The sequence below is a fragment of the Chiloscyllium punctatum genome, chromosome 1, assembly GCF_047496795.1.
Source record: "Chiloscyllium punctatum isolate Juve2018m chromosome 1, sChiPun1.3, whole genome shotgun sequence".
NCBI lineage: Eukaryota > Metazoa > Chordata > Chondrichthyes > Orectolobiformes > Hemiscylliidae > Chiloscyllium > Chiloscyllium punctatum.
The window spans coordinates 65609877-65631037 of record NC_092739.1 but is presented as its reverse complement, the minus strand read 5'-3'; the positions used below and the strand labels follow the sequence as shown (position 1 = coordinate 65631037).

The following is a 21161-nucleotide window of genomic DNA, read 5'->3' as shown; positions in this document are numbered from 1 at the left end:
ATGGCTCCAGAAGCAAAAGGTAGCAATAAAGAGGTGATAATATGTGGGGGGATGGGTGATGCAGAGGCAAAATTCTCTTGCTCCCCACTTTTTCCTCTCCTCTTCCCCCTTTGCTACCCTGTTTTGCATTTTGCCTCTGCTTCACCCATTTCCACCCCCCCCCCCCCCCCATATTTTATCACATAGCACTGGCTTCAGCCTTGGTCATTCACAGCTCCTAATCTCCCTATAATCTCTCATGCACTGGTCATTATCACCTCTTTATTGCTACTTTTGCTTCTGGAGCCATTACTCACCTTCTCAGCCTAGTATAAATACCTCCCTATTTCTCCCTAATTTGGTCACACTGGAAGATTAGGAAGGAAGGAAGGAAGGGGTGACTTGATTGAACTTTACAAGAATTATTATTATAGTAAAAAGAGATAAAACTATTCCCGGTAGCTTGGAAGTCTGTAAGGGCTGAATGGACTATCTCTGCTGCAAAGTGTCAAATTACTAGACTTAATTCTAAACATAATCTAAATATCACTGTCCAATTGTTCATTTAGAATTGTCCCACTGAGCTGCACGATAGAGGAAAGGTATTAATGTTTTTTGAGATATCAAGACAGGCATGGTGACTTGGTCATAGTCACTGATAATGTTATTTGGAACTTGATAACGTCAGGGTTAAACCTGGAATTAAGTCAAACAAGGGAGCTGAAAAGAGATGGGCAGATTTGGAATGATCAAAGACTTCAAGTGAGAGAAAATTCTTTGAGCTGTGGTGGTAGTTTACAAAGATAGAGGCTTTAGAGGCCAGTATTTAGAGGAGGAGGGTCAGAACAGCAGTTCTAGAAGAAGGGGTGCTGTTCCTGAGAAGAGAGAACAATATACAATAGCAGCTAGCACAAAGGTCTGGAAAATAAGCTGTGGTTAGCAATTTTGGAGGTGATGGGGACAGGGAACAATTAAACAAACCTTAAATTTCAGTGTGGTTGGCAGCGATGGGGGTGAGGGCAGGAAGATGAGAGATGGAGAAGAGAGAAAATACAAATAAATCATCGCCATCATAGGTGATAGAGAAGTCTATTCGCTCTTCACAACTCTGAAGAGTTGAAGAATAAAGAATAAGGGCTTTGTGGAGACAGTTGTGAGTGAAGAAAGGAAAACAGAGCTTAGCTTTGCATTGCAGAATGATCCTACATTAGGAAATCAGCAGGATCCAAGAGTGTTAAAATTGTTCAGCCACATTCTGTGAAGGATGCCTAAACCCCAAAATCTGCACAGTTTGGGAGGAAAGATGACCACATGTCAAGGAAAGTCACCAGAGTGGGAGATTCTAGCCAGGGACAGGGTATTAAAGGTGCAACATAGATTGTTATAAATACAGAATCAAGTCCAGGAACTTGGGACTTTGCAGCAGGGAAAGGCCATTCAGCCTTTATAGACAGTTCTGTTATACAATATGATCATGAATAATCCTCCAACTTGATTGTTTTCCCCATCCACTTCCAACACCTCTCAATTCCCTTGTGGTTCAAACACCTATCAACTTTCAATGATGAGCACCAGAGTAATATGTTCAAATCTGCAAATGATATAAAGCTGTATTGGGCAGTGTATCATGGTGCAGTGGTGCCCCTACCTCTGGGCCAGAAGGTCCAGTTCAAGTTCTATCTATCACAGATGAGTCACAGGATACCTGACTCAAAACTGGGTGTGAAAGCAAGCTGTAAAGAGGACATAAAAAGGCTGGATTCCTTTTCATTCCAGTGCTGGATCTGATTGTGGTGGGTGGGCTTTAAAAAGGGTGGGCTGGAGCAAATCTTGTGATTTCCTCCATCACTCCTACAACAAGTAATATTCAGCAGCATGCAATAAGAGTAGAATGATACCCTTCAAATGTTATCAAATAGATCCTATAGCCTAATGTGCTATTCTGAATTGTACAGTAGTGAATTCTGAAAGGGACAGGGTGAAAAGTGGCCAGAACATAGATTTAGTGTCTTGATTTTCAATGCAACTATCGTATGGCTGTTTGAAGGCTTGATGAATTTGAGTTTCTAGGTGTCTTCAAGTTTTTAATGTACTTACCTCCGGAAGGGTTGTTTGTGTAGTCGCTCACCAGAGTTAACATTCAAAATGCTTGGCTGAGTACCAAACCCACTAGCCGATTTAACATAACAGACGTTGACATTGTTAACAAGGAGAATGAGAGTTGGGTAAATTTAAAATTTTTAAGTTGCGTTGGGGATTACAATTTTTTGGTTTAAAGAGGATATGAAGTAATGTTTATTTAATCTAACTGATTTACGATCTGTTCAAGAAGAATAATGGTATATATCAAAATGTTATTGATATTGACAGATTTGAGTTTTTAAAGATTTTCCAATGCTTCAATATAGGTTGAAGTTCCATTTATACAAGATATTGGGTTGAGAAGTGTATGAGATTTAAAGGGAAGAGGATTCAGAGGTTTCATATTCATAGGAGTTGGAAAAATTCCTTCACTTAGCAGCCTCAAGGAGCACCTGTAGTCTTCTCCTGCTCTTTGTAGAGTGTCTTTTATCAGAGTTCCTGTGAGGAAGTTGAAACTATGAAGACATTGAAGTTTGAAGTCAAAACGTGAAAGGAATTAATGACTATTTATAAATGTTAAGTAACAAAATTTGCTAAAACAGTGCCACATACAAACAAATATATATTTTCATTTCAGCATTAGCTCATTTATTCTGAAATGAAGCAAATAAACTATAAAGTGAATACAAGTGTCAGCGTACTTGACATACTTATTCAGATACTGATCTCTTCACATATTTGCTGCATGAGCTCCACTTCTTTCAGCAAAAATACACATACCTTCAGTCTTGAAAGTGTCTTAAAGTGCTACATGTCCATGAAGGTAAAAATCATGCTGTCGACACAATTATTTGCTGTATTATGTTTTTTGTTCTGATTGACTTCAAAAAGAGAGAATCAAATAAACATTGAGCATTCAGTAGCTCATGAGGATGTCATGATCCCTCTTTAAAATAAGCTTACCATTCCTTCCAATCCTCAAAAGAGTCAGCGTTGAAGCTTATGTTCAATTAACTGCACGACTGGGTAATCAGGAGTGTTGTTACAAGTTTCGAGCGTAGCTGTCTATATGTGAATTTCAGACAATTATAGCTACTGCACCACTGAATATTGGTTTATAGTTCAATGGATAAAAACCCCGTACAAAACTGCAATGATGAAACTTTTCCCTTGGTTATGGCTGATGCTAATGACATCAGCACCTTGCAATTACTGACAGCCACAAGTGCTGAGTAAATGTATTAACTATGTTACAGTGGGCCACCAGTAGGGTTTCAACAAAATAATTTGGCTTATCAACACCAGGAAATAGTAAATCTTAGTTAGTTTCAGCTGAAGGAGACATAACAGGAATGAACAGAATAGATGTCAAAGCAGAACTGATGACAATGTTTTGTTATAACAACAAGCAACACTTTTTACCAGCACATCTTTTCCTTCTTCTGGATTTGGGTATTTGACAGTTGGAAATTCCGGATCAGGATCTTTCTGTTCTGGAACTGCAAGAAGATTGGTGAAGTTGAATGATGCAAGAGCAGCCTGTACAAACTCATGTCCAACTCCATGTACAGATGTGTGCACAAATTTAAGTTTAGTTTCCTTGTTTATATCCCTAGATAGAAAGGAAAACAAAGTCAGATCAGACGACGACGACAACAACATTGCCAAGCTCAGGAAATCGAAAGCAGTGAAGTTTCAGAACAAAACAAATTCTTAAAAAAAATTAAGTTAATATCAATATAAAACATAGCAAATGTTTATTCATAAATAATTTAGAAACTGGAGAATTAGCATGCCTTTGAAAGCTCATCTGCTCTGATATCAAAAAAGGTACATGGATATTCAAACTCTACAGCAACATGGAAAGATTCATAGCCACAATGCAACACATAGCAAGTATCAGATTCCAACTTTTTATGCTTGGAGTACAACAACAAGCTCAATTGACACAGCATCTTTAGATCTAGAAAAGCCTCCCAGAGGTTGAGATGAAGGATAAAATATTTGGTGAGTAATAAAATACATTGTTTGGAAGTTCTCAGGTGGAGAAACAGAAGGAGCTACAGAGGATTCTAGAATATGCAGCTTACTTGGCTGTCCATTGTCGTCATTTGTGCTTTCAAAGGGGAAAGATAATGCACAAAGGGACAGAATCAGGAGTCAGGGTTTGGAAAGCAGGATGTCAATTGTAGGGCCACAGACTATGAAGATCGGCAGGGCAAAAGCTATGAATGGATTTGAAGACATGAATAAGATTTTTAATCTGAGGCACAATAGAATTGTGAGCCTATGAAATTTAAGAACAGGGGGATAAGAAAGCTGGAGTTGAGGCAGGCAAAGATGAGTCAGATAAGCTGAAGCTTACAGACATAAAAACACAGGTGGTCAGCTCAGAGAGAATTAGAAGTGTTGAAACTGGATGTGAAATATACAAGAACAGGTGTTTCAGCATCAGATTCATTGAAACAGGGATGGAGGCTGGTGATATTGCACAGAATCAGAACAAAGGATTCCTTATTTGTGGCAGGTGTGAACAACCTGAGTAAGTCTATTCATTAATGTATAACAGCAAGAAATCATTGCTCAAAAGATCCTGGAAAAGAAAAAGAGCTAGTAGACAAGAAATAAAAATAGATATTGTGGAAACCGACTCCTTATCGTCAGATATTTTGTTAAGGTGCAGAGAATAGACAAACAAAGCAAGCAAAAGATAACTCGTGAGCGCTCTTTGGGAACCCTAATGTTGTGGGAACAAGAAACATTTGTAGGTGGTGCTCAAACCATAAATGGGTAGTAGGAAGGAGCCCAGTAAGAGACAGTTTGCAAGAGCAAAGGAGCTAAGGGTAGGGCTTTTGAGGAGATGTTTGTGAAGATGAAGGGATAGGAATGGAAGTTAGGCAGTCAGCAGTTCAGTAGGAATGGAGTGGAAGGAGCAGGAGGTAGTCTAACAAACAGGATAACCTTAGCAGGATGGTGAATAAAGTCAAAATGAGACTTTTCCTTGGTAAGTTCAAAGCTGACATACAGACACACCACCACAAATCTTTAGTATTTGATTGGTGGAGTGGAGCGTTTGGCAGTTAGCAGGTGGGAATACAAGGAGAGAGAAAGAGCAAGTAAATTAGTTCACTTCCTGACTTGGCTGCATTGCAGTTTAATTCACCAAGCAATAATTAAACACCATATGTGGATTCAGGACAAAGGTGAAACAGAGGCCTTGGCTATTTATATTGCAGCAATGAAACCATTAGATTGTAATTGTTAAACCCAACAGTTGAATTTCCTGGAAAATAGCTACTGGAACCAATTTATTTTATTGCTGTTGCACCGTTGAACCCTAAAGAATCAATTTTCCTTTCAGAAATAAGATTTTGCTGGGATATGACAACAGGATGGATAAGAAAGAATGTTAATTCCGTATTTAAACCTTTCGCATATAAAAAAATCACTTGCTCAAATCACATGTTAGCTAAATAAAAGGTAGATTGGAACATAAAACAATAATACTCAACAAGGTCAACAGCATCTGTGGAGATAGAAATAAGAGCTAACACCTGAAAAAGATTCTCAGTAGCCACTGATGCTGTTGTTATGTATTACCAACATTTTGTATTGCCGATTTCCAGAATACATAGTATATTGGCACTATAAAGGTACAGTAGGGGTCCAGATAAATTCAAGGTTGAGAAAAAAAGCTTGGAACAGCTTTTGGTGACAAGATCAATTACATGAAATGAAATTAGAGAAAGGTTACATTAAATCAGTTTACTATAGAAGTCACTTTTCATTTATTCACAGAAATGTGGATGTCGTTAGCAGGGTAACATTTATTGCACATTACGATTTGCCCAGAGGGCAATTCTGAGTTAACCACATTGTTAAATGTGACGAATCTGTTCCTTTAACATGTTAACATTGTAAATGACAGTGTGCGCACGCGTGTGCATGAAGAGCTGCTGGACCCGCTCTCTCTCTGACTTCATTCCTAAGAACCTGTGTTTCATTTTGCCTTTTGTGCCAAGGGGTGTCTATGGGAATCGTTGCAAGTATTTTGGAACAGCATCATTAAGTTGGGATAGTCTGTTGGGTTTTCGGATGGATTAAGCTATTCGGTATTCTGTTTTCTGTTCTTTGCGCTTTATTAAGCACTCTTGGAAATAAATTCTGTTTTGTTAAAAAAAGCAGTTTGACCAGCTGATTGTACACTTGCTTCAAATCAAATAGCAAAGTTAGGGTCTGGGCTACCTTCTTGAAAGGCTTTGAGAGGTGCAGCCTGGTCCATATGAATATGGAGTCAAACCAGTTGTGGATGGCAAATTTTCTTTCTGACAGGATATTAATCAATAAGATATTTATGACATCAACAATGGTTTCACGGTCACCACTAGGCAAGCTTCTAATTCTCGATTTTTTTCAAACTCAATTCAAGGTTCATTGGCCATGGTAGGATTTGAATCAAAGTCTCTAAACATTAAACAAACAAAGCAGAGAGAAAGCAGAGTCAACGCTTCATTAGAACTTCAGAAGATAATGTTCTGAGTCCAGTGACTTAACTCTTGTTTTTCTCTCCACAGATATTGCCAGATCTGCTGAGTTTCGCCAGCACATACTGTTTTTGTTTCAATCCCCGCAACCTGCGATTCTTTGTTTTATTCCTTTGATTATTAGTCTAGAATTCAAAGTTACTAGTCCAGTGAAATGACCATTATTCCATTACCTCCCCAATACATCTGATCACTGACCTGTTAAAGCAATGCTTCTGCAGGCACTCAAGATATTTACTTTTCATATCTTCATAAGGATCTTTAATGAGGGAACTGTTGTCAACAAGCTTGTCATTCCACGATTCTGACCACGGCTCCAAATTCTCTTCAATGGCTTTTGCAATTTCTTTATCATGAGGGGAAATAATCTGAGCTCCATTAGACCAGTAAACCTAAATATTACCAAACAAGCAACAGTCGTTACAACATCAACTGATAAAAAGTTAATGACTGATCACTCACAAGATTATTCATCTGCATATAACCTAAAAATAAAAATTTTAGAATACTTCAAGCAAGGATGAATGAAGTCAATTGGAACAAACACTGAAACAAGCTTGGAAAAATGTTATCAATTCTGGATGGCCAGCTCCTTTCCTGAAGTACCTGGAATCACCAACATGTTTAGTTTAAAAGTAAATCGCCTATTTAATTCAAGTTAAATTATACAAGAAAATAAACTCTGAAAAAAAAACACATTACTCCCATTTTCGGAAGAATTGATCTTACATAGATAATTAATTTATTGAACTAGCCGTTAGCCTGCCATCTTGAACTGCTGCTTAAAGAGTTTAAGTGAAGATGGAATTTTCTATGCATGGACAAATTAGCATGCAAATAAAGTTAAAGTTAAGCTGAATGTTCTTCTACTTCTGCATTACAAGGAAATTGGCAAGACCATAAAAACAATGCTCCTTTTCTGGAAAATTGCATAATCAGATGGCAACATTATGCACAATTTAAACTTAACAAGAAATCATAAGCATTGTCCATTTTAACATTCCAAGGAAATGATGATTGATGACATTTTTTTTAAACATGGTTATTTAGTGAAGCTATGTAGCACTTTTATTTAAAAAGAACCCTTTTTTTATATTTGACCCCATTATGATCATTGTTTGTCAACATTTTTTAATTTTATAAATATGAAGGAGTTAAAATAGTGATGACAGGTGTACTTGGTACCAAGTCAGTTCAGCTTCTAAACAAGGTGGGACAAATGCAAATTATTCAAAGGCATTAACTTCTGGAATAGAATAGCCAGAGAGTACAGTGAACCAAATGCTATTCGAGCAACAAAATAATTAGTAGATGCAAGTTTGGTGCTGAGTGCACTGTCTTAAGCGATCATTAAAAAAAACAAGAAAAAAGGTAAAATAAGACAATAACTTTGTGAATGTGAACTGAATTGACAGCAACCTTAAGATACTTTTACTTTGAAAAAGACTCATGCATGCACAATTGGATTCCAAAACAAGCTTTCCACAATAAATTCAACAGTCTGGAAAACACGAGTTTAGCAATTTTTACTCCAGACTTCTCAGCATTGTTTCAGACTCATGCGTTTTGCAAAATGTTAAAGCAACTCAGGAAAATAGAAGTTAAAATGAACAAACCTGCAAAATGTTCAAAAGAGAAGAATGATAGCAGAAGAGAAACAGACAGTTAGGGAGAACATCTGGAATTTGAATAAGAGGTTGCACATGATTTAATTTTAAATGGCATTCTCATACAGAAGTCAGTCTAAAAAAAATTGAACTTATTTCACTCTTTGTGGAAAGAATAAACTAGACAATTTAGGGGCTATAACAACAATGACACACCAGAATCTTTTAAATGTTATGGTACATCCTGAAAAGTATTTTCTAAATCTTTCCTTGAAATAATGCATTTCAAAAAAATCAATCCCAGGTCTGCACAAATGTAGAATGTAAAGGTAGGGACTTAGAAATTAAATAGCTGATGACATCAGTTTGAAAACATTCACAGTTCAAACAATTGCTAGGTATTTTCAGGCACTGATATTAAGTGCTATATGGTTAAACAGATGATTTTGTTGGACCATATTTTGTAATTAATATTTAGCCTGAATTTCCAAAACAGTCGATCAGGAAATCAGAACCAATTTCAGTTCAAGCACTGAATCACTTGGAAGAACAAAATACAGTAATGCAATTCATTCATCTCTAAGAAACTGCACAATATTTAGATGTGAATTGATTACTTTTGAAGTGGTCAACATATAAATGCAGTATGAATTGAAATCCATCAATTTTCCACAGAAAGCAGTGTGTGGTCAGTGAAACTTTTTAATTGACCAAGTAATTCCCTGTGCTTATTGGAACAGCAAAGATCTACCCGAATGAAACAGCATTCGCAAGAAGATAGAGGATTTAAAACCACAAATTATAGTAGTGCTACAGCACAGAAGGAGACCATTCAGCCTACTGCAGCTGCATTGGCTCATCAAATTAGCTATACTACCTCGTGCCAATCTCCTGCTTTTCCCCATACCTTTGCTCATTATTTTTAACAAGTGAACATCCAATGCCCTTTTGAATGTCTCAATTAAAACAGTCTCCACCACACTTCCAGATAGTTAAGTTACAGAATGAATCGAGTGAAACAAAAGTCATTTCACCCATGCTTCTTTTACAGATCATTTTAAGTTTATGCCTCTTGTTCCTTTTATGAGTTACAGTAGTGGTAAATGGTTATGCTATAATTGCCATTACAGAAATATGACTGCATGATGGCCAGAACTGGGAACTGAATATTCAAGGATATTTAATATTTGAAAGCTAAGACAGGGAGGAAAGGAGGTGAAGTTGTGCTGATAATACAAGATGGGATCAATACACAATACATAAGGGAGGATCTCCGATCAGCACAGCAACGTGTGGAATTTGTTTTGGTGGAACTAAGAAACAGCAAGGGACAGTGGACATTGCATGGATTTATTTAAAAATATAGGCTAGTAAATAGTTGCGGTAGAATAGGGCACGATACAAATCGGGAAATAAGAGAAGGAAGGTTGCAGCATGTGCAACACAGTACCTATGGGCGACTTCAATTTGCATATAGCCTGGGTCAACCAAATGAGCACTAAAGCCATGAAGGAGGAGTTTCTGGAGTGTCTTTGGGATGCTTTTCTAGAACAGCATGTTGAGACGACAAGAAGAGAAAGTACCAAATAGTAATCTTATTGTAAAACAACCATTAGGATAAGTGACCTGATAGAATTTCACATTACGTTTGCAAGGGAGGTAGTTCAGTATGCAAACTAGGGTGTTAAATTTGAATGAGGGAAATTGTGAGACTATGAGGCACAACTTGGCTGAGCTGGATTGAAGAAAACACATTAAAAGACATACGTACACATAGGGGAGGACAGCTTTTTAAAAACTGTTAGATGACTTACAGCAACTTAAAGGAGCACAAACTCAGGGGTCCTTTACTCATAGCCGACAAAAGTATGTTAAGGATTGTATAAGATTAAAAATAACAATATTATAAAGTGTGAAGAAATAGTATTAAATCTGAGGACTGGGAATTTTAAGAATACAGGACAAGAGGAGCAAGAAAAAGAAAAAGAAAAAACGTGAGTGCAATCTAGCAAATAAAGGCCATATTTCCTCCTTATTAAATAAGGATGTGCTTGGCCAAGCTAACTATGGATCTATTAACAGTAGCTAGTCAGGAGATTTAATAATGTGGGAATACAGAAATGGTAGAGAAACTAAAAGATTATTTTATGCCAGTTTTCATTGAGGAAGACAAAAAAACTTCCAAAATAATTGACTGAGCAAAATGAGGAGTTGAAGGAAATTACTATTGTTGAGAGAATACTGGAGAACTTAATGGGGCTGAAGGCTGATACATTCAAAAGATCTGATAGCTAAATTGCAGAGTGCTAAAGGAGTGGCTATAGAGATAGCTGATGCACCTGTAAATCATCTTTCAAAATTCCATAGATTCTGGTATGATTCTTGTAGATTGGATGCTTGCAAATGCCAATCCATTATTTAAAAAGGAGTAAGGGTAATACAGGGAACTAGAGACCCATCAGCTTTATATCAAAGCAAGGAAAACGTTAGAATCTAAGATCACTCGATAAAGTGATCCAATTATGCTTTATTAGTATGCACTTTAGATGGAAAAATCATGCAAACATGTTGGGGAGTTTTTTTTGAGGATGTTGCTAACAAAATTGAGATTTTCAGAAAACCTTTGATAAGATCCTCCAAAGAAGTCGGTTTAGTAAAATTAAAGCACATGGCACAGGTGGTAATATACTGGCATGGTAAAGAATTGGCTAACAAGCAGGAAGTAGTGCAGGAATAAATTGATCATTCTCAGTTGACAGTCTGTGACTAGTCAGGTATAGGAACAAAAAGTACCTTGGCACCAGCTGTTCACAATATATATCAATGATCTGGATGTTGGGACCAACTGTAACATCTGCAAGTTTGGAAATTTTACAAAGCAAAACAGGAACGTGCATTGAGAAAGATGCATTTAAGTGGATTTTGACAGGCTTAGTGCTTAAGCAGGAACATGGCAGTGGAATATTACGTGGAAAGATAAAGGTTATTCACTACAGACATGTAGAGTATTTCTTAAATGGTGATGGGGTTGGAAAATGCAGCTGTGCAAAGGGATGTGGGTGTCCTTCTGAAAAAGCCACTGAAGGCTTAAATGCAAGTGCAGCAAGCTATTATAGACAATAGACAATAGACAATAGATGCAGGAGTAGGCCATTCTGCCCTTCGAGCCTGCACCGCCATTCAATATGATCATGGCTGATCATTCCTAATTAGTATCCTGTTCCAGCCTTATCTCCATACCCCTTGACTCCACTATCTTTAAGAGCTCTATCCAATTCTTTCTTAAAAGAATCCAGAGACTGGGCCTCCACTGCCCTCTGGGGCAGAGCATTCCACACAGCCACCACTCTCTGTGTGAAGTAGTTTCTCCTCATCTCTGTCCTAAATGGTCTACCCCGTATTTTTAAGTTGTGTCCTCTGGTTCGGCACTCCCCATCAACGGAAATATGTTCCCTCCTGCCAGAGTGTCCAATCCTTTCATAAGCCTATACGTTTCAATCAGATCCCCTCTCAGTCTTCTAAACTCAAGGGTATACAAGCCCAGTCGCTTCAGTCTTTCCGTGTAAGGCAATCCTGCCATTCCAGGAATTGACCTCGTGAACCTACGCTGCACTCCCTCAATAGCCAGAATGTCTTTCCTCAAATTTGGAGACCAGAACTGTACACAGTACTCCAGGTGTGGTCTCACCAGGGCCCTGTACAGCTGCAGAAGCACCTCTTTGCTTCTATACTCAATCCCTCTTGTTACGAAGGCCAGCATGCTATTAGCCTTCTTCACGACCTGCTGTACCTGCATGCTTGCCTTCATTGACTGGTGTACAAGAACACCCAGATCTCTCTGAACAGCCCCTTTACCTAATTTGATACCATTGAGGTAGTAATCTGCCTTCCTGTTCTTGCCACCAAAGTGGATAACCAGACATTTATCCACATTAAACTGCATCTGCCATGCATCTGCCCACTCACCTAACTTGTCCAGGTCACCCTGTAATCCCCTAACATCCTCATCACATTTCACCCTACCACCTAGCTTTGTGTCATCAGCAAATTTGCTAATGTTATTGCTGATACCATCTTCTATATCATTTACATATATTGTAAAAAGCTGCGGTCCCAGCACGGATCCCTGCGGTACCCCACTGGTCACTGCCTGCCATTTCGAAATGGAGCCGTTAATCACTACCCTTTGTTTCCTATTAGCCAACCAATTCTCTATCCAATCTAGTACTTTGCCCCCAATCCCGTGCGCCCTAATTTTACTCACTAACCTCTTGTGTGGGACTTTATCAAAAGCTTTCTGAAAGTCCAGGTACACTACATCCACTGGATCTCCCTCGTCCATCTTCCGAGTTACATCCTCAAAAAATTCAAGAAGATTAGTCAAGCATGATTTCCCCTTCATAAATCCATGCTGACTCTGTCCTATCCTGTTACTATTATCCAGATGTGCCGTAATTTCATCCTTTATAATAGACTCCAGCATCTTTCCCACCACTGAGGTCAGACTAACTGGTCTATAATTTCCTGCTTTCTCCCGCCCACCCTTCTTAAAAAGTGGCACAACATTAGCCGCCCTCCAATCCTCAGGAACCAACCCCGATTCTATTGAACTCTGGAAAATAATCACCAGCGCATCCACGATTTCCCGAGCCACCTCCTTCAGTACCCTGGGATGCAGGCCATCAGGTCCCGGAGACTTATCAACCTTCAGACCTAACAGTCTCTCCAACACCAAATCCTGGCAAATAGAAATTCCCTTAAGTTCAGGTCCTTCAGCCACTGTTACCTCAGGGAGATTGCTTGTGTCTTCCCCAGTGAACACAGATCTGAAGTACCCATTTAATTCCTCTGCCATTTCTTCGTTCCCAGTAATATATTCCCCTGCTTCTGTCTTCAAGGGCCCAATTTTTGTCCTAACCATTTTTTTGCCTTGGACATACCTAAAAAAGCTTTTACTATCCTCCTTTATATTCTTGGCCAGTTTACCTTCGTACCTCATTTTTTCTCTGCGTATTTCCTTCTTACTAATCCTCTGTTGTTCTTTAAAAGCTTCCCAGTCCTCCGTTTTCCCGCTTATCTTCGCTAAGTTATACTTTTTCTCTTTTAACCTTATATGTTTCTTTACTTCCCTTGTCAGCCACGGCCGCCCATGTCTCCTCCTGGGATCTTTCTTCCTTTTAGGAATGAACTGATCCTGCATCTTCTGCATTATACACAGAAATATCTGCCATTGTTCCTCCACGGTCTTCCCTGTTAAGGTATTAAACCATTGAACTTTGGCCAGTTGCTCCCTCATAGCTCCATATTTCCCTTTATTCAACTGAAATATTGTCACTTCAGATTGTACCCACTCCCTCTCAAATTGCAGATTGAAGCTTATTGTATTATGGTCATTACTTCCCAATGGCTCCTTCACTTCGAGGTCACTGACCAATTCTGGTTCGTTACACAATACCAGATCCAGAATCGCCTTATCCCTGGTCGGCTCCAGCACCAGCTGCACTAAAAATCCATCTCTGAGGCACTCCACAAAGTCTCTTTCTTGAGGCCCGATACCATCCTGATTCTCCCAGTCTACCTGCATGTTAAAATCCCCCATAACAACTGTAGTAACATCTTTGCGACAAGCCAATTTCAGCTCCTGATTCAACTTACCTCCAACATCCAGACTACTGTTTGGGGGCCTGTAGATGACTCCCATGAGGGTCTTTTTACCCTTAGTGTTTCGAAGCTCTATCCACACTGACTCTACATCCCCTGACTCTAGGTCCGCCCGCGCAAGGGACTGAATATCCTCCCTTACCAACAAGGCCACCCCACCCCCTCTGCCCGTCAGTCTATCCTTACGATAACACATGTAGCCTTGAATATTCATTTCCCAGGCCCTGTCCCCATGAAGCCACGTCTCAGTTATCCCCACAATATCGTATCTGCCAATTTCCAAAAGAGCCTCAAGCTCATCCACCTTGTGTCTAATGCTTCGTGCATTCATATATAGAATTTTTAATTTGTTACTGCTCTCACCCTTCCCCTCAACCCTTATTTCACTCAACTTTACAGCATGATGCCTTTTCCAGTTTTCTGCCTCCTTGATACAGTTGTCTTTCTTGACTTCTCTTGTTCTAACTTGTTATAAAGACTATTCGATGTTAGCTTCTTTCACAAACAAGTTTTGAGCATAGAATAGTGACTTCTTACTTACATTGTACAGGAGATAGGTTAAACCACACCTGAAGGACTGTGCGCAGTTTTGGTTTCCCAACTCGGAAAATATTATTGTTTTAGTGGGAATGAATGAAGGATCACCAGTTTTGTTACGGGGATAGTGGTACTGTTCTACAAAGAGAGATTGGGCAAACTGGACTTGTACTATCTAGAGTTTTAAGAATAAAACATGATCTCACTGAAACTTACAAAATACAAGGTAGAGATTGACAGTATAGATGCAGATGTGTACCTGGTTGGGGAGTCTAGAACCAGGAACCAACTTAAGCAAAAAAAAAGGATGGCATTTTGGAACAAATGAGGAGAATGCTTGTACTCAGAGGAACTCTTTATCATAGAGAGCGGTGGAAGAACCGTGTGTATATTTAAAATAGAGGTTGATGAATTTTTGATTATCAGTGACATTAAGGATAATGGGACAGTGTATGTTATAGGCATCAAAGTGTTAGATCAGACATCATCATATTCAATGGCAGAGCAGATTCAATGGGCTGAATGGCCTACTCCTTTCCTAAAGTGGCAATTCCATATTTGAATGCTATGTTGCCAGATTATAATGTCTTGCTAAAACATTGAGCTGATCTCAGTGTGAGAGATAAGTTTATTTCACTGTCATAGTACATAAGACATGAGGAATTAAGCAAGCAATAAAACATGCAACTAGATTTAATTATTGAACACATATCCCACAAATTTCCACCCCAATAAACAACTACAGCAATCCCTTATTATAATTCATGATGTCAGGACTTCCCAGATTTTTCTCCACTGTGACCTCATTTTGGGAAGTGAGAGTAGGATTGTTTGGGGTCGGGGTGGCGAGGTGGTGGATGGTAGTTTCCTGAGTGAAGGGGTCAGGGCAAAAAAATCTATGACAATAAGAGGAGGAACAGGACGGAGTAATGGCAAAGTGTCTATCAACATGGTTACCATTGCTGTCAGCTCACAAAACCAAATTATCAGCTTACAACCCCAATTTGGGTCCTGACTATCTGTTGGGGAAATCTTGTACTAGGGCTTTACAATCTACTTAACACTGTTGCAAGCTAATCAGTGAATAGTTGATCTAAATGTTTAAAATATACAAAAGAAGAAGAAAGAAAATTAAGTTGGTTTGTCAATTAACATTATGACAGTCATCAATGCTGCATAAAGAATTATAAGATTACCTTATAACCGTTGTCTTGTTTGGGATTGTGAGATGCTGTTACCATGATCCCTGCACACAGTTTCAGTTGGGACACAGTAAATGGCTACAAAACACAAAATAATTGAATAGAAAAAGAGGTACATTAAAAAATTAAACTTGTGTGCTTGATAAGTTATCAACTGCAAATTGGAGAAGTACAGGCAGTCCCCACATTGCAAGTGGACTCTATGTTGAGTCTATTCACAAGTTGATTTGTATGCAAGTCAAAGCACAATGCTAGATCACAAAGTAGCTGTTCATAAGTACAGAAAATGTTGATATGTCACAAATTTATGTCCAAATTTGGGATTAGTTTTGCAAGTACAAGCATTCTTAAGTTGGATGTTTATAAATCAGGAATTCTCTGTATTTAATGCAATTAAATAACTAAAAATGAATCCACTGACTTGGTTCTTAAGAATCATAGCACATGGAGATTGGTATAAAAGTTCAGTGACTCAGTACAGCTCATCACATGACAACTCTGGATATTCAAAGCATGACCACAAAAGCTAAAATAACTACGGATATCAACACAAGAAGTCAACAGTTGACACTGAGTTTTGACAGAATATGCAAATATTGGCTGGGATATAGCAGAGAACAGTGAATCTAATTGTCATTTGTGGAATTGTTTTGTAGCTAAATTGGCTACTGCATTACAATAGCAACTACACTTCAAAAATACCTCAGAGTAGGTAGAATTTTGAACATTTCAAGCTTGTGAAAAACACTGGTCGAATGCAAATTCCTTCCTGGCAAGACACCTAATTTTAACAAGTGAGTGATTATTTTCTAACCTACACTTTAATTATTTGTGTTCATTTATGGGATGTTGCTATCACTGGCCAGACCAACATTTATTACTATTCCTAATTTTCCTGCAGCGCTGCCTTGAATTGCTGCAGTTCTAGAGCTGTAGGGAATATCTTCAGTGCTATTTAGAAGGGAGTTCCACGATTTTGATTCAGCAAAAGGTGAAGAAACTTTAAGTTAGTTCTAAGTCAGGACTGTGTGGGGCTTGGAGGACAAATTGCAGGATTTTGAGTTCCCATGCACTGGCTGCCCTTATCCTGTAGGTGACAGAAGCCACATATTTGGAAGGTGATGTTTTGGGATGAATTACTGGTGGGGCACAGTGCTGCTTGTTGGTGTTACTTGGGAAGAGAGTGGCGAATGTTGAAAGTGTTGGACGATATGCTAATTGAACAAAATGCTTAGCCCTGGAGGATGTTGAGCACCTTGAGTGCTACTGGAGCCGCACTTACCTTGTAGATAATACACAACATTACGGAGGCAGGAGGTGAATTACATACCACAAAATACCTAGCCTATGACCTGCTTTTATAGTCACCATATTTATATGGCGAGTTCCATTTAATTTCTGGTTAATGGTAACCCCAAATACATTGAAATCGGGGATTCAGCAATGGTAATGCCATTGAACAGCAAACCACAATGGTTTAATTCTTACCTGAAGTTAGCAAACAGCTTTAAATTGTTAAACATTGGTCTTTAGTTGAATAATAATGCATCTTGGTACATCCACTTTTCAGGCAGCTGCATCTGACTGCCCGAAGACTGAACCTTTATGAATTTTAAACAAACAGAGGCCAACTGACAAACTGCATTATACTTGATTTGTACGTAAAGTCATCAAGTTGCCCTAGTCTTACCAAACGAGAGGGCTGCTCTCTCATTAGCAAGGTGGCTGTTGGTGGTTTCACCCGAGGGTCACAAGGTCTCAAGCAAAGAGAGATTTAGAAGGAGGAGAGTCCTTTCTGGTGACCTAGCCAATGTGGGAATTGAACCCTGGCTGCTGGCATCACTGTGCATCACAAACCAGCTGTCGAGCCAACTCTAATACAATTAAGGTCAGATCAAAGGCAGACAATTGAAATCAACATCCAGTGCTGCTTCAAGCTATTTCCTTGAGTGGGAAAATAAATGTTATGGTGGCCTTCACATTAAAACATAACAGAATAGGAGCATAAATAGACCTTTCATCCATTCTAAAACTTGCCACTGCTCAATCAGGTATTGTACTGTACATTGATATTCTCCAAGGAGAAGGACATAGATGATCAGAAGTTTAGTGAGGGGCTTGTTGATATTCCATGGCATGTCAAATTAAGGTGGTGGCGGTGTTGGGTGTATTGAAAAATATTAAAAGGTAAACAAGGTCCTAGGGCCTGATGGGATCTATCCCACGCAACTGAAGGAGAGAAAGGAGGAGATTGCTGCGGCTTTGACCGACAGCTTTTTATCATCTGTAGCCACAGGAGAGGTCTCAGAAGACTGGAGAACAGCCAATGTTGTTTCTTTGTTCAAGGGCAACAGGGATAATACAGGAAATTATAAACTGGTGAGCCCTACATCAATGATAGGGAAATGATTGAAGAATGGACTTATTAGGGATTGTCAGCATGGCCTTGTGCAGGGTAGATCTTGTCTCACAAACTTGATTCAAAACTATTTGGAGGTAGGTGACAAAGATGACTGACGCAGGTAAGGCAGTGTGTTATCTACATGGATTTTATTAAAACATTTGACAAGGTCCCTCATGGTAGGCTGGTCCAGAAGATCAAATCGCATTGAATCCATGGTGATTTGGCAAGTTAGATACAAAATTAGTTTGGTCATAGAAGACAGAGGGTAGCTGCAGAGGGGTGTTTATCTGCATATGAATTAGATGAGTATCAGTTTGAGAGACTGGTACTGAAAATTGTGCAATTATCAGCAAACATTCCACATCTGACCCGACTGAGGGAAGATCATCGATGAAGGAGTGCAAGATATTTGGGCTTCCTGCAATAACGTCTAGAGACTGAAAATGATTGACCTGTAACAGCTGCAACTATTTTCCCTTTAAGCTAGTTATGGTTCCAGAAAGTGTGCTTCAGGTACATAATTTCTTCCATTTGCGAGACCAAGTCCATGTGCACTGTGAAATGTCTCTGTCAAAAAAAAAGTGTTCAGAGTGCCATTTTATATCTCCTTCATTACCTCCACTCAGAGATACAAGAAGGATGGCAGAGCGAACACTTGATTAGTGCATCACAGTTCAACTCAGCATTTTTTAAAAACTTGATGACAACAATGCCGGTACAAAGCGACAGCTATTTCAGTTTTTCTCATAGCTCATTAGCCCTTGCACCTAGGATTATTCTCACAATAACTTGCATCATCATGGTTTTTAACAGATCAAACCTTTCCAAGATGCTGCACAGTAATGTTATATGGAATTTGGCACCAATCTACATGCATGGATATTGGGACAGGTAAGCAAAGCTTCATCACATGTCTCAGTTTTACATTGTCTCCTTTTAAGATACTTTCAGGGATACAAGCCCAAAACACAGGTTTAGACAGTTGAAAGAATAACCAATAAAGGTAGGGTAATGGAAATTTTGGTTGCACAATAGGCAAGAGTGGACAGATCTGAGCAACAAAATATCACAGCAACAGAGAACCAAGGGCTTCGAGGATCTTCATGAAAAAGATAAAAGAATTTTAAATGTGATGCATTTCCAGAGCAGAAGCCAATGTAAATCAGCAAGTGGAAGGATGACACGTGAACAGGACTTGTTGAATCCTAAGTGTGAATAGCTTGGATGAGCTGAAGTTTAGGAAGGGTGAAAGCTAGGAAGGCAGTTGGTGTTAAATGCATATCAGGTAACTGACATCTATGGAGTTTTCAGATAATATTGCTGAAGGCTATCATGTGCATATCAAGAATAGATCCATGAGGAGGCTCCAGAAGTAACAAAAACAAAAGGGAGGAAGAGAGAAGCCACTGCAGGAGATTCTCTGGCCACATGTGGGCAATCAAAATGGAGCTAATAACAGTCTCACTAATCTGGCTGGCAGAGGAGCGACAGTGAAGGAGGAGAACCATTCCCTCTATGCAATCTAATCCAAGTACCTTTTGAAGTTTGGCAATTGGCATTGAGCAAGTACTCAACTGATTTCTCTACCTGATATGATAATGTAACTGCTAAAATTAAATCCTGTATTTGTCAAGAAATATCTAACTTCTCCAAACAAAGCACTGTAATTGAAGTCTGACATGAAATGCATGAAAAATTAAAATGGTGAGGACTGGTCATAGTCACAAGTCAATCAAGAGGATTCACATGAGGTGAAATATGGAGTAGCACAAGTACTCATTCTCTGAATCTAACAACAAAATTAAATCTATGGAATTTCTGCAAATTCAAATACTACTGTACCCTTTACATCAAGAAAGTTAGATATCTGTTCACCTTGAGACCTTTTATCCAGAAAAATATATAATTGCTGCTAGTGAGGTCATGATGCTTTTTATTTGATTCTATTTACTACTGTGTACAAAGCCTTGATCTGAATATGTCAACATTTATAAGGCAAGGACAATAGGAGACTTCCTTTGCTCGTGGAATGTGGACTAAACTAGTAAGTATTTACTTCCTATCTTGCTTTTGGGGAGGTTTTGTGAGCCACCTTCTTGAACCATTGTTTGGTGCGGTGAGACCCAGCAGTGGTTAGGTCAGGAGGTCCAGGCCTTTACTTTAAGGACATGGAGGAATTATAGCTTAAGCATTGCTGAAAAGTAACCACAGTTAGTTGAAGCCTTCATCATCAAAACAATGCACAGAAAATACTAGCCAAAAAGGAAAACACATACTATATGAGAGAAAAGTATTGATTGGTTGGTGAGTGGACTTTGATGGTCAGAAGTGCCGTGGAGTGTGCACCAGTTAGACAGAGATTGGTAACTCCCAAGCTTTGTTTAACATCCCGAACCAGGCAGGTTAACTCCGATTGGCCAAGACATTTGAAATGAAACAGAGAACCTTTAACACTTATTTTCCCTGTAGTGTTAATGGAAAGATGTTTACATTAGATTTAAACATATTGTACACATTTAAGATCATTAGCTTTGCTCTCAGTTTAGAACAGTTCAGAAGTTCAGCCAGGGTTGAGGTCAAAATACAGTACAAAATACATGCAAAGGGTAACACTTACCACAAGTGGGGTTGGTGTAATCCGAGAGAAGAGATATATAGGGATTCCTTGGCTCGCTAGGACAGTAGCAGCTAATCGAGCAAACCTGTAACTCACGGAAACAGGTTAAGTGAAAAATGTATTTATGTAGCAGAAAACCATACATTTTTGATTAATGTAAATCTTTAATTAGAACTAATGTTAAATCTGTTTTAAATGCAAACCTGCTACTTTGCACCAACATACAAGATCCTTTCAACAATCCATTAAAAATAATTTTACGCAGCACAGATGTGTTTTCTGGCAAACAGTTCAAAAGTGAATCAGAATGCACAACGTACAGACACCAGCACGTTATGCCGATACATGTTTACTGCATCCAAACCATACTTCTTTCAGTCCCATTATGAGACCTACAAAACGGAATCAGTTTAAACTGACTTAACCAGCCAGAAGACAACTGTCATTTAAAAGATGCTTTTCTCAACAGTCAAATAAGAGAAAACCAAATTTGAATGCGATAGTAATCACTAAATAATTTGAGAAATA

General features: G+C 38.8%; 1 protein-coding gene across 2 annotated transcripts in view; it reads right to left on the bottom strand.

Moving 5' to 3' along the window:
* Nucleotides 1-21161, bottom strand: part of pgm2 (phosphoglucomutase 2) — a 137460-nt gene that overhangs the window by 20459 nt on the left and 95840 nt on the right. For both annotated transcript variants that reach the window (XM_072567203.1, XM_072567129.1), the window contains exons 4-7: nt 20634-20718; nt 15607-15690; nt 6804-6997; nt 3484-3673 (exon numbers count right to left, since the gene is read on the bottom strand). In XM_072567203.1, coding sequence (XP_072423304.1) covers nt 3484-3673; nt 6804-6997; nt 15607-15690; nt 20634-20718 — 553 coding nt within the window. The remainder of the gene's footprint in view (nt 1-3483; nt 3674-6803; nt 6998-15606; nt 15691-20633; nt 20719-21161) is intronic.